The sequence below is a fragment of the Amphiura filiformis genome, chromosome 13, assembly GCF_039555335.1.
Source record: "Amphiura filiformis chromosome 13, Afil_fr2py, whole genome shotgun sequence".
Taxonomy (NCBI): domain Eukaryota; kingdom Metazoa; phylum Echinodermata; class Ophiuroidea; order Amphilepidida; family Amphiuridae; genus Amphiura; species Amphiura filiformis.
In genome coordinates this window covers 12355104-12369835 of record NC_092640.1, presented here as the reverse complement: position 1 = coordinate 12369835, position 14732 = coordinate 12355104, and the positions used below count along the sequence as shown (strand labels likewise).

Here is a 14732-nt window from a genome sequence, read left to right as displayed (position 1 = left end):
ATATCCTGTGTCCTTTGTTGTTTGTATTGCCAGTCGATCACACGGAATTTATCAATACGAATACGAAGTGGTTACGTAATTCTCTTGGTTACCGGATCATGCTATTTTGGTATGCCTTTGAGTGCCATATACTTTGTGTGGTGATTGTTTCAATTTCTCAAGCGCATGATCACATTGACATTTTAACATTACGCAACTTCGATACTGAATTAATTAATTCATCTAATGATCATGGGCAGTGCCATAACCAGACCACTGAGCAATGCTGAGTGATCCACTACCACATACACAAAAGAATAGGAATTTTAAGAACAAAATTCATGAAAATCACTTTAAAATTGGTACGTGAAATTAAACTGGTCCCAAAAAGTAACTTACCAGGTAAGAAATTCGTCTGTCAAGTTCAAACGACAAATCGTATTATACTGAATAGCATATGAGTGGAAGCGGTGTACATTTACGCGGAGTTTGACACCTCATTTGTCGCAAACAGATCAAAACTTTTGAAGTTATGCTCATTTGAACAAGCCTACTATCAAATTTGAAAGTTGCAGGTCCGCCCCAATGAATTCACACAATAAACAGACACATGAAAGGATGTTCAGAACTTTTATTCTTTCATATTGCTTGGTCTTGTCAGGTCTTGAACCAACGACCACATGAACGCAATACTCTGGACACACCCAAGGTCCCCTAAATCCCTGGTCATCATATTGATTCTTTCATTCGACTTAATTTCTTCAGATGATTGAATAAGGACAATTGTCATTGAACTTTGATCATTCTTCATCCTCACAAGAAGCAATAGGAAAGTTAGTCATGCAAAGAAGAAGAGGAGAGCACTGATTACACCTGTATACTGCCAACCATCTCAAGTGGTATGAGTGCAACTTTCATTCCAGTGGATAGGTTCGGTTAAATAAGCATAACTTCAAAAATACTCATCCGTTTGCAACAAATGAGGTGTAAAAATTCGCGTCAATTAACACTGCTTCCACTCATATCCCATTTAGTGTAACACAATTTGTCGTTTGAATTTGACAGACAAATTTCTTACCTGGTAAGTTTCTTTTTTGGAGCAGTTTATTATAGTTCAAGTAAATGAGATTCTTTCATAAGGTTTGCAAAACAAAATGTACAAAAATATTTGCCGATGGCAATAAAAATCTGTCAACTGAAACTCTTGTAATAAACCAACATGTAAAAATTTTGCTTGGAACTGGAAAATTTTACGCTTACCATTCTTCCATACGCTGGCGAATTTATGTAATAATCGGATTAACTACCGTAGCAATAGGTGAAAACAATATTTGAATATACCGTGCTGCACTGGTACGTTCACACGGTACCTCTGCATTGAACCATGTCATGGTGATCAATCGCACCTGTAAGATTAGTATCTTTGAAAAAACCAGTATTCACTACTTGCATGGTTCCATTATGCACTATGTGTTGGGAGAGCCTCGAACTGGCAGCATACATGAAAGGCAGAATTACGTAACCTTACTCAGAATGTTTTATGACTGGTTCAATTCCCATTCATGTATGTTGCCAGTTCGAGGCTCTCACCGCACACCGTGCATAATGGCGGAACCATGCAAGTAGCGAATTGTATTCAATCTATGATTGCAGACATACACATGTGATGACCCTTACGAAAATGGCACGCTTTTTTTGCAAGCGTGCAGCATGAATGCGCACACATGTCGCACATGTGCATATGAAGTGTGCGCATGCAAAAAAAAAAAAAAAAACACGCATGCACATGCATGCACCGTGCACGGTCTGGGCTGCATGCATGCAGGAGCTGCACGCTTGCAGGAGCTGCATGCACGCGTGCAGAAGCTGCACGCTTGCAGGAGCTGCATGCACGCGTGCAGAAGCTGCACGCATGCAGGAGCTGCATGCGTGTTTTTTTCCAAAAACACGCATGCACATGCATGCACAGTCTGCACGCTTATATAGCATGCAGGAGCTACACGCGTGCAGGAGCTGCACGCATGCAGGAGCTTGCCGCTTGCAGGAGCTGCACGCGTGCAGGATCTGATAATAATATACAGGTATTTATACACTTCATGCATGTCTGCTGAATTCAACACTAACCTCATAGACTATGGTTTCCTGGGGAAAAGAATGCATAAAAAACACTTTTGAAACTTACATAATTCGATTTTTCTTGCAGAGACTATTCTTGATATGCTCAACATCAACAAGACAATGATGAAAACCCCTAAAATACACTTCAAACTTATAAATTTTCAAAGTTATTGGGAGCTTCTGAGGAGCTAGCACTTCTCTGATCCTTGGCAGTTGGTGACCTCTGATATCCCATACTGCACTGCTGCTTCCTGCAATTATGCGTGCAAGTGGTCAATGTGTGCGCTGCACGCTTCAGAGAATATTAGGTGTACAAATGCGTGCACTGCACACTTAAAAAATGTGTGCAGGGAAAAATGTGCAAGTTGCGTGCAGCGCACAGTTTATTATGTGTGCAAATATGTGTGCAATTGATACTTGCGTGCATTGGCTGCACGCACATGGCTAGTTCGCACACATGAACACGCTCTTGCTCGCTTCTGCACACTTCTGCACACTTTTGCACACTTATTTAAGCGTGCAGCACGCTTCGGCACACATTTTTTTTTGCCTGCATTTTTGTAAGGGGAGTGCAACCTGCTTATAGTGCAGCGCGATATATTCAAAACTGTTTTAATCCGATTTATTTCGTAACTTTGCCAGCGTATTCAAATGTGTGGTGATCACTCATGTATACTACAAGGTCATTTTCCCATTATTTCCTTTCTACAAGTTGAATCAGGGCCGTAGCAAGGTTGAAAAATTTTGGGCGGCCATCACAAATGTGAGGCGGCCAAATTACAAATATATGCCCAAATTAAAGATATAAAGAAAAACATAATACATTTCTCAAAAAGTGGGACGGCCATGGCATCCCTGTCTGCCCGGTTGCTACGACCCTGCGTTGAATGGTTCAAAATGGCGACCTTCAGGAGTTTTAACCTCAAATTGATTTATTTGTATCAATAAATTCTGTGGTTTGTTGCTTTATGATATTACTTGTTTGCTTAGTCATTATTTTGTTTTTTCATTTTCTAGAGAGTCCGAGTATGGGGCATAGAAATGGCATCTGCAAGTTCTGTAGAGATAATACTGGTGTGCCTTAAAACTGTAAGTACAGTATAAGAACCGGTCCACAGAAGTCTGGTTATTAATTACCTTTTGCGTTTGTGTCCGCATGTTTACAGATGATGATTGGATATCACAATTTTGGTGTTTATTCATGAGGTTATAAATTAATCTTGATCGTTTCCCATCCCATAATGTGACAATAATACTGATATCTCAATTTGTCCATTCCACATTATTTGCCACATTTAATCTTGTCTGGCCATAATTGTGTTGATATCAAATTTATTGTATTTGTTTATGTTTCAGATTGTGTGTGATTTAGGACCCACTCATGTATCCATGCTGGGCAATGTATTATGTATGGTGTTACCAAGCAAGTAAGTTGTATTTAGGACCCACTCATGTGTCCAACCGGGGGGGGGGGGGTCACTCACTACTTGACTTGCTATGCGCCCGCGTCCAAGAAAAACGTCTAAAAGGGTTTTTTCACCACACAGCGGCGTCAACGTCTTTTTGAAAAAGGGGTACTTTTTCAGAAGGCATCGCCATTTAGGGTCCTTTTTCAGCACAATCCTTAGATGTTTAGGGTTAGTAATATTATTGTTTGAGTGAGTTTGCACTAATTTGATAAAAATCACCACTTTTTAATTGATTCTTGTTACCTTTGTGCATGTTTTCTTTAGTATCTATATGTCTGCAACATCAAAAAGATGTATTGGGTATCAAATTAGTTCATTTTCCTGTTTACGCCACTTAGGGTATAAATTAGATATTTCTCAGTTGACGCCATTATTAGGGTATGGTTTTTGCATGTGCTACACCATTTAGGGTAGGATTTTGTATGTGTTTCGCCATTAAGGGGTGCAATTTGGTTATGTGAAAATTCGCCATTAAGGATGCATTTCAGAGGTGGTCAGACACGGGTGGGTAGCACTTTTGTGTGAGAGTGACCCCCCCCACGGGGTGTCCAAGCTGGGCAATGTATTGTGCATGGTGTTACCAAGCAAGTAAGTTGTATTTAGGACCCACTCATGTGTCCAAGCTGGGCAATGTATTTAGGACCTGTGATTATTTTCAGGCCAAATCAGCTACATTGCCTTTATTTTACGAGTGGCTGCTATGGATCTAAAAACGTCTGGTTTGGACTCCTGTACACTTTTTTGCTTTTTAAAACACACTGAGCACTACCTGCCGATCTAATTGCCTCTGATTGGTCAACTGCGTGATATCTTTACTTTAATCACCATGGTATCAAATGGCTATATTGACCCTGGAGGTCAAAAATTGGGCTGGCAAGAGCAACCGATAGCGGCGCATTGTATAGACCCTATTGAATATTATGTCACTCATTCTCATTTATATGAAATTATGCCTTTCGTGGGACAATTCGGATGATAATACAATAAAACAGGTGATAGGTATGAATGGTTGTGGAATCGAACTAGAGACCTGTCGCTTAGAACTTAGAACCAACATGTCTGCTGGGGCATGTCTGCCATTTCAATTGTTGTACTGTTCAGGTTGAATTTATTCGATAGAGTTTATTGTGTTAATGTTAGGTCTAAATACATTTGTAAACATGCTACATGTTTGGTATAAAATGTGTGTTTGTGATATTACTTGTACTTTGCTCATCCAATAGAACTGTGAAGATGTATCACCTTTTGGAAGATCCTTGTAAATCACGTAGGACATCGTTAGGAGTGGGGTCAGTGTTAGGGTCATCAACGACTGGACATGTCATACCATGTACACATCTAAAAGATCATGACCACACACAAAAGGTAGAGAAATGGGACCTATACCATTTTGGACCTTAGGGCAACAAAAATAGGTGTTACCAAAAATTACCAACTGACCCAAAAAATCTGAAAATTTAGGGTCACATTTTTTTTACATTAGACTTTTCATATAATGTTGATATAAAATTCACAAAATGTTTTACATGTTTGTACAGTTTCTGGCAAAGAAGAATGGCAGTTGTTTATATTTTGAGAGCGTGCACAGCTGACACGGAAGTGGGGTTCTTGGCTGATTCAATCCCCGGGATTCAATTGTCTGACAATCATAACAACTGACCGATAATTTGATTGGCCGATTATGCATTAAAATGTTGGTCGGCGCACTCAAAGCTCCGCGTATGTGGCTCATCAAAAGGGCGCTTGCATCAATCTCGGCAAGGGACTGCTATTCTTTTTCTGAAACCGAGTGTAATTTGTACCGCACAAGACTGATATATTCTCCAAACGAGTCTGATCATGCTTAATATTGCACCCAAAGTTACCATAATTTGTGCTCAATGGACTTTCCTAACTTTAATATCAAGGTTGAAGAATCAGGTTTTCAAAAATAAACACTTCCAAAAAAACATTTTACTCCATTTTCATGTTTCTCATATGGTCTTTATGATCATAAGGCCAAGAGAAATTTAAAAACAAATGCAAAATGCGATTTTTATTTATTTTTTTTTTATTCCGACTTTTTTCATGGTATTTTGAGAAAAAAGTCTGATTTTGCCGATTTTTCTGGAAAAACTATAAAAAAAAAAATTTTGAAATAAAAAAATTTCCGCATTACTTTTTTGTCAAATCGTGCTATTTTACAAGCGGCGCAAGCTTTGCGCCAGTTGATTCATAGTTGTGTGCCCTTAAGGTGCACTGAGCCTGGATGGGCTCTCTCTCTCTGTCTCTGCACTCGTGGAAGCTACATGTGCCTGGTTGTGATTATCACATTAGATTAATCCTTAATCCTTTTATTGGCGTGGTGACAGCTTGGATTCGAAACCAGTCATCTCTGAAGTCTCTCAGCTGACCTTCCTGACGAAATTGGTGGTCATCTTGAACCCTAATTGTGTGATCTTTCACAAGACTGTGAGCGACCAGTAAGCTTAAAACAGTAAGCTTAAGCCTGCAAGGCTGCATATTAGCTTTTATTCTGGTTCACATACACAGTGTAAAAACAATCAGCAATGGCCACAACACATCGCATGCGCCAAGCAATGGCCTCTAACAAAGAAGCGAAACAATAAACTCATTTGAAAGCTGGAAACATAACCTCCAGTATACACTGTCATTAGACCCAAGCTTTTCTCCCTACTTGGTTGAAGGAGCGGTATGGGGCAAAAAGTCAAAAACTTCCCCTCTTCGAGGTCTCACTAACGACGGTGAGGACATACAGGAAGCCCAAAGGAAAACAGCAGTCCAGAAAAATGCTGCATTGGAGCTTATGCTTGGACAAATAGCCAACTATTGTCCAATTATCTCACGAAATACAATACTCAAAAACTGCACCAGCCTGAAAAAGATATGGCAAGCCATCCGTCTCCATTTTGGCTTCCAAACAACAGGTGGCCACTTCCTAGAGTTCAACAATATTACCCTTGGCCCTGATGAAGCGGCCAGAGGACTTGTACCAGCGTCTAGTAGCATTCACGAAGACAACCTCATGCGTGAAGGAGGCGGCATCAGTCACCATGACCAAGTCATCGATGAAGATGAGGAGATTACGCCTACACTCGAAAACTTTGTAGTGTTAACGTGGTTGCGTCTTATAAACCCTGATCTGCCCGATTAGTAAAGCAGCGATGCGGTACAGAGCTAAGATCCGCACCTTGGCTTCTATCAAAGCCGAAATTTCTCAAGCTCTGGATTCGCTCCTGGATGAGCTGAGCTCAAGCGATGCTGCTCGCAGCATGCGCACTAGTAGTCAGCGTGAGACCGATGCCTAAATTGAAAGCTAAGAAATCATTTGGTAAATCCTGCCCTCTGTGTGAGCAAGCTGGTCGGCATGACCATGCGCATTTCTTAACGCTGACTGTGTACTCAAGACGTTGTTTCTTTCATAAAATTGAGATTTTTGATATTTGTTACTTTGTTATGTTTTTTATAAATACAAGGAAAGATAATCCAGATTTATAAACTCCAACTGCGCTATTTTATGGATTTTATTTCACTATTTCATTTGTGTTTGCAATTTTAAAAGATAGAAATTGTATGTTGTATGAGCGGGGTGACAGGCGCGCAACAACGCATCGCGCTGCGTATCGCGCAATTTGTTAACGCACAGATACGCTACGCATACGCGACGCTTATCTGCATGCGTGGCGCATCCTTTGGAAACACTAATTTCAAGTGGTCAAATGGCTCCGTTTTAGCTGATAAAATGTGGGTTTTTCAAGTTCTCTCCTCGATTTGAATATCAAGTTATGAATGGATTTCGCTCAAACTTCTCAACGGGCTGTGGATTTACCCGATGTTCACGTAATATAAGGTAGAAAACGAAAACTGCCGCATTCTCCTGTGAGATTCGATGAAAGGGCAAAATGTGACCACTTTAAACTTCAACGGCCATTATTTCAATGTTCATTTTCTCGGTAAAATAACGATTTAGGTACACGATAACTCAATAAATACAGCATCTATAGGTAAGCAAATATGATCATCGTAAAAAGCATGATCGACTCAAGAAACTGTTTTCTCATATTTTGGTCTATTTCCAATTTTAGGCATCATTTTGTGCAAATAGGCGTTTGTGAATTTTAAAAAGTTCATTTTGATGCCTTATATGGTCAATATCTCAAAAACTAAGGCCAATATCAAAAAAATAAAAAAACGTTTTTGGAATGGAGCCTCAAGATTGAGCTAAAAACAAATAAAATATTTTGGAAAGAGTGTTTTTTGTTATGATGTACCTAACAAATATTGCCAAAAACTCACTTTTTTGTGATTTTCTTCATAATTGTTGTTTTTACCCCAAATCTGTATTTATATTAAGATTTATTGATGTCTTGCCTTTATAAAAATGTATACTTTTATATGTCTTGCGCGAATAATTACAAAGTTATTGCACTTTTACTACATGCATGTCTGAGAGTACACAGCCACCTTAAGCGAGTGCTCGTACCTCCCTGAAAAGGACAGAAAATACCTGGCCCGCGCTCGTCAGCTTAACATCCTTGATGATTGTGACAGCGACTCAGATTTAGCATGCGCCTTTGTTGACCAATCTGACCTTAGTGCGCAGCCCAATGTTCAGACAGCGCTCCGAATTCATGTTGATCAGTCTCCTTATGTAGATGCATTCCACAAGCACCATGCGGTCCGCATCACCATTGACAGTGGATCCACTGGTAATCTCATTCGCGAAAACACTGTCCAACGATTAGGATGCCCCATTCATCAGAGTTCGCGAGTCTGCCCGTCAAGCTGATGGGTCATCCCCTCTCAAGGTAGTTGGGGAAACAACCCTCACCTTTACTCGTGACAGACACTCCTTTGTCTTTAAAGGTCTAGTTGTTAGAGACCTTGACGAAGAAATCCTTGCAGGTATTCCCTTCATGAAATGCAATGATGTCGCAATTCTCCCTGCTAAGAACCAAATCATCTTGACAGATGGTACAATTATCACTTATGGCGCCAACAAGAGCCCCAAATCCCAGCACACTGTTCGTCTCAACATTGCGTTCAATTGCCAAATGGAAGTATTTGATTGCCACTGACTTGACTAGTGCTTTCTACCAAATCCCTTTATCCCATGAGTCCATGAAATACTGTGGTGTTGCAACTCCCTTTCGTGGGGTGCGTGTGTATACACGGTGTGCCATGGGTATGCCAGGTTCTGAAACAGCCCTTGAGGAACTGATGTGTCGTGTCCTTGGTGACCTCTTAGAGAAAGGTGTCGTAGCAAAACTCGCTGATGACTTGTACTGTGGTGGTAATACTGTGGATGAACTTGTTGAGAATTGGCGCCAAGTTTTGCAAGCTTTGTCTAAGTCTGGGTTACGTCTTTCTGCTTCCAAAACAGTCATTTGCCCCCAAAAGACAGTAATTCTGGGTTGGATTTGGTCAAATGGAACCCTTCGTGCTAGCCCCCATAGCATCGCCACACTTTCCAGCTGCTCGCCTCCAAGCAAAGTTGGTGGCATGCGGTCCTTCATCGGTGCATACAAGGTTCTGGCCCGTGTCATTCAGAATTGTGCCAGTCTGGTAGCCCCATTAGATGATGCTATTGCAGGGCACCAATCAACTGAAGAGCTTACATGGTCTGATAGTCTGCATACTGCTTTTCACAAGGCTCAAGCAGCACTGTCTTCCGCTTGGGCAGTCACACTTCCCCATCCCAATGATCAGCTTTGGATCATTACTGGTGGATCCGTGAAGAAACATAGCATTGGGTCGACATTGTATATTTCCCGCAATGACAAACTCTTCCTCGCCGGGTTCTTCAGTGCTAAATTGCGTGATCGACAGCCAACATGGTTACCCTGCGAAATTGAGGCGCTGTCTATTTCTGCCTCCACCAAGCACTTCAGTCCCTATGTTATTCAGTCCAAACACAAGACATGTATCCTCACTGACAGCAAACCTTGTGTTCAGGCATATGAAAAGCTCTGCCGGGCTGAGTTTTCAGCCAGTCCTCGCGTGTCCACATTCCTCTCCACTGTCAGTCGTTTCCAAGCATCTGTTCGTCATCTTGCAGGATCAGCTAACGCCCCCTCAGACTTTGCTAGTCGTAATGCCCCTGACTGCACTGAGCCCACTTGTCAAATATGCTCCTTTATCAAACGTGAAGAGGAAGCAACTGTCCTTCGTGTTTCCGCACATGACATTCTGTCCGGGAAAGATAAGCTCCCCTTTGCCAGCAAAGCAGCCTGGCATGCTATTCAGCAGGAATGCCCGGATCTGCGACGAACACATGCTCATCTAGTTCAGGGCACTCGCCCTTCAAAGAAAGCTACTTCTGTCAAAGATGTGAAGCGCTATTTGCAGGTTGCATCTATCGCTAGAGATGGCCTACTTGTTGTTCGTCGTGATCAACCATTGTCCCCAACTTCGCGATTGTATTGTTGTTCCCAGACAGGTCTTAAATGGTCTTCTCACTGCCCTGCACATCCAACTTGACCATCCCTCCAAACATCAGCTCAGTTTGGTGACCCAGCGTTACTTTTATGCTCTTGATATGGACAAGGCTATTGATCAAGTGACATCAACTTGTCACCAGTGTGCTTCTCTGTCCAATGCCCCTAAGACATTGATCGAGCAGTCCTCAAGTGACCCTCCCGATGCAGTTGGCATTTCTTTTGCAGCTGATATCCTGGAAGCGTAGCCGCCAGCTAGTCCTTGTGCTGCGCGAAACCTCAACGTCCTACACAGCTTCTTGCATTGTCGAGAATGAACAACATGGCACGTTGCGTGATGCCCTGATTCAATTGTGCATTGAACTTCGTCCACTTGATGGCCCCCCTGCAGTCATTCGTACTGACCCAGCACCAGGGTTTGTTCGACTCGCCAATGACAAACTTCTCACACGTTACCATCTATCGGTTGAGATCGGTCGTATTAAAAAAAATAACAAGAATCCTGTTGCTGAGAAAGCCATTCGTGAGCTTGAAGATGAGTTGCTCAGACAAGATTCTACAGGTGGTCCGGCTACAGCATTATCACTTGCCATTGCTACTGCAGCCCTTAATACTCGCATCAGATCCCGAGGTCTTTCAGCCCGTGAGATGTGGTTTCAGCGAGACCAGTTTACCAATGAGCAGGTTCCTTTCACTGATTGTCAAATGATTCAGGCCCAGCATGCCTTGCGAAAAGCCAACCACCCACACAGTGCTCATTCAAAGGCCCCATTAGCCTCTGCCTCCCCAGCAGAGTTGGAGGTTGGTGATCTTGTCTACCTCTACTCAGATCGCAAGAAATCTCATGCTAGAGATCGCTACTTAGTCACTACTATCGAAGGCCCATGGTGCAACCTCCACAGATGAGTAGGTTCTCAGCTTCGGAAGACTTCTTATCGTATCAAGAAATCTGAGTGCTTTAAGGTCCAGTATTATCCTGACCTGGATTCTCGTCCCTTTCCCAAGTCGTCTCCACCCACCGAGGATTCGGAGTTTGTTGAAGTGGTCCCTGAATGTACTCCTCCAGAGCCTCCTTTCATACCTGGCGAGTTGTCCACACCTGCTACTTGTGACCCCCTGCCCAGGAATGCTAATCACTCGCACCCCAGTTCTGAGTCAGATCCTCGCAATCCCTTGCGCGATAGCGGTCATAGCTCCAGCAATACCTCCGGTTTGGTTGCACAGTCTAATCCATGTACCGGTAACAGCAGTGAGGTTAGTGAAAGTATCCCCCAAGCTAGTATGGTTGGCCCTGAGATCATGCCACCATTGCTCACACAAAGGCGTTCATGGCGCCCTCACAAACTTCCTGAGCACCTGAAAGACTATGTGTTAAACTAAATGGACAGGTCACTGTGTACTATGACCTTAATCCATCATCGGTGTCCTCCTATATGGTCACTTCATTGAACTTTGATCTGATTTACGTCTGTCATTTGGAATTCTAAAAGAAAACTCTGGAACTGGCGTTTATTTCTTTGAACTTTGAACCATTTTACATTCATGTTGAATGTCAGTTTGTCATTGCAGACAAAAAAGACTCTTGAACTGTTGATGTTATTGACTGTTGGCACATTGCCTATTTTGAGTGTTCTAAACCAACAGTGTCTTCATTCACATAAGCTGTTAGATTGGTTTCTGCAAGTCAGTTGTTAGTAGTAGTTGTTTAGTAGTGTTATCCTCACTTCCTTGTGGGGAAAGTGATCTTTTTTTTTTCTTTAAAAGACAAAAGAGAGAAAGAGGTAATTACGCCAGTTGATTCATAGTTGTGTGCCCTTAAGGTGCACTGAGCCTGGATGGGCTCTCTCTCTCTCTGTCTCTGCACTCGTGGAAGCTACATGTGCCTGGTTGTGATTATCACATCTTACTATAAATAGGGAAATGTTGTATGTATCTATGTATCTATGTATCTATCTATGTATGCTATAAAGGCTCCGTCAGTTTGGATCCAAATGTCGCCAAATTCATACGGGAGATCGATAAATATACGAGGCGATGTTTAAACTTTATTTGGTTGAAAAGCGGTCAAGAATTGGCCTCAAAATCAGTGAAAATGTGGTCCGTTGCTATCCAAGGTAAACAAAAAAGCAGTCAGTTACTAAGCTAGGCCTGCGGCGTCGCGCGGCGTATCTAATGCCAATCCGCTCGCGTAAGCTATAGCGATACCCGCTGAAGTAACGCAGCACTACGCCATATGGCACGCGTAAGCGGCGCAGAGTCACGTAATGAATGATATTACGGGTGAGCGACCGTAAGCGTAATAAATACGGGAAACAGATGTGTGTTAAAAAGTACAAACAACATGAAGAGGTAGGCCTACTATAAATAAAAAAGAAAACAAAAAGAGGACAAACAGGCTGTACGAATATGTGGGTTATACTTAGTCACAAAATGAATAAAATAGGCTAAAGAAGGAAAGAAAGAAACTCTTCAGGAAATGTAAGGGGAAAAAAAGCTATAATTAAATCAGGAAGTTTAAATAAAAAAGCTATTAAACTGAGGACAGAATTAAATAAATAACATGAAAGCGGAAAATCACAAGCTATGCAGCAAATAAAATATAAGCCAAAATGCAAATGTAAGACAGGACATATTTACAAACTACCGGTAACGGCGTTGAATAAATATAAAAACATGCATGGTAACGGAAAATCGGAAGCTTAGCAGCAGAATTTTTTTTAAAAAGGAACAAAATTGGCCCATGTAGAAAAAACTAAAAAGAAAGAAAGAAGTTAAAATGGAAACGTAGGCTTAAAGAGGGTCAGGTTCAGATAAATAAAATTTACCTTTTCAATGATTCTACCTGTTCAGTAATTCCTCCTGTTTTAGTGAACGCTCCCATTTACTCATCTAGCGGGGACCCAGCGTAGCGCTTGGTGTCCCGCTAGTTAGATAATCCTTAATCCTTTTATTGGCGTTGAGACAAACCTTTTTTCTTTTTTGGCCTAATAGGATTTATTTTTGTATTTATTTTGTCTCATAGATCACAGCATTATGTAGCTGCCCAAGCATGCGTTTATTTGCAACTACCAGTGATGATGGGAGTGTTAAGGTAAGGTGGCCGGTGCACATCATCAGTAATCATTCAAATTTAGGGGGATCTGGTGATGAGCATATTTTATTTAGGTTTACTGGGACTTTTTTTGCGCACACGAAAAATGTCAATTTCAGAGTATATTAGCATGCACAAAGCAAAAATTTTGCAATTTTACAAAGACACTGTGTCTTTGGTACTAAAATGGAAGATGCACATTATTATTATATTTGTTAGGGGGATTGCAAATATTTAGGGGGTCAAGTCCCCCTGCTTCCGCCGCCTTTGCACATCATGCTTTCAAAGGGTTCTAACAGAAGTGGTTGTGTCCACCACTGTTTTGCCCAATCATTCCTTGTCACCATGGGGGTAAAATTTGAAGTTTTATTGCTAAAATGGGTCAAAATTAGGACAATTGTGGCCTAAAACGGGGCCTGGACCTATGATACCATATAGCCTGTCATAGTAACTGTTGTTCATCAGTCTTGCTGTAACATGACAGGGGAGACATTTTCTTCCTTCCCTTAGTCAAGTCCATTGCCCTAAAATGAACTAGATTTTAAAACACATGTATGGAGATCGTCCAGATTTTCCCCTGCTGACACTGAAGTTTTAGATTGCTCAGGGCAGCCCATAGCCAGGGGGAGGGGTGCAGGGATGCTACAGACCCCAAATTGACACAAATCCACTTTTCAGGGGGAAACTGTTAAAAGGTAGAATCGTGAATGTAAGGAGATACATGCAATCATTTAACATGACTTAGACGTTGTGAATGAAAAGTAACAAATTAGAAAGGAAAATTAACAGAGGGACAACTTTTTCATGGTGAACTGTTCTAAATATCCTGGAAACATCTTTTCTTTTTGGGAGGGGGGAGGGTAAGTTCACTTTACATGTAAGCAAATTTGTTTTGGAAAGAGGTTCACATTAATTTTTGAGCTTCTCTTTTGACAAATTTGCTAATCTGCTTTATATTTCTTGTAGATCTGGGACCTTACCAATACACTTGTGAGAGAGCTATGTTTTGACCAGACATTAAGATCAGTTTGCTTTGCCAATGAGAGGGGTGATCTTGTTGTAGGATTCCAAAACCATATCAGGTATGAATCAAGTGTGTTAATGAAGAAGGTCTGCAATAGCTGCCCTATAGACATTTGGCAATTTCTGCATTGAATATCATACACATATGTGACGTGTCATGTCAAAAGGAGACACTTTTGGGCAGGATCGTAAATGGAGAAATAGCCAAAAACCTGCCCGGGGGTGATTTTTTCACAATTTGGGTTTATTAAGAATTTGTGATGTTATTAATGTTAAAAATATTGTCTGATAGTTTCAGACCAGAATATAATTGGCATCTTGTATTTTTGAGACATTTTTCAAGGTAATTACTACTTCTCAACATTGTCAATAATATTTTTAAAGGCCGATATCTCAATTTCCAATTTTATAATACCATAACTTACGAACGCAATATCTTCGCTTAGTAGTGTCCGATTTCATTGGCGAAAACAGCGTTGTGGACCAAAATATCTGTATATTTAAGATATGTAAAAACCTCAAAATTGATAACCTACCCAAAAGTGTCTCCTTTTAACATGACACGTCATATAATACTCAAAATATTTCACCTGGCAGCTATTTGCAGATGGGTCC

The 14732-nt window shown here is 41.2% G+C and overlaps 1 protein-coding gene across 1 annotated transcript in view; it reads left to right on the top strand.

Moving 5' to 3' along the window:
* The window catches only part of LOC140167424 (uncharacterized), a 107416-nt gene that overhangs the window by 51137 nt on the left and 41547 nt on the right, over positions 1 to 14732 (top strand). The window contains exons 14-18 of the mRNA XM_072190730.1: positions 3115 to 3186; positions 3454 to 3524; positions 4790 to 4931; positions 13026 to 13094; positions 14061 to 14176. Of these exons, the coding sequence (XP_072046831.1) occupies positions 3115 to 3186; positions 3454 to 3524; positions 4790 to 4931; positions 13026 to 13094; positions 14061 to 14176 (470 nt within the window). The remainder of the gene's footprint in view (positions 1 to 3114; positions 3187 to 3453; positions 3525 to 4789; positions 4932 to 13025; positions 13095 to 14060; positions 14177 to 14732) is intronic.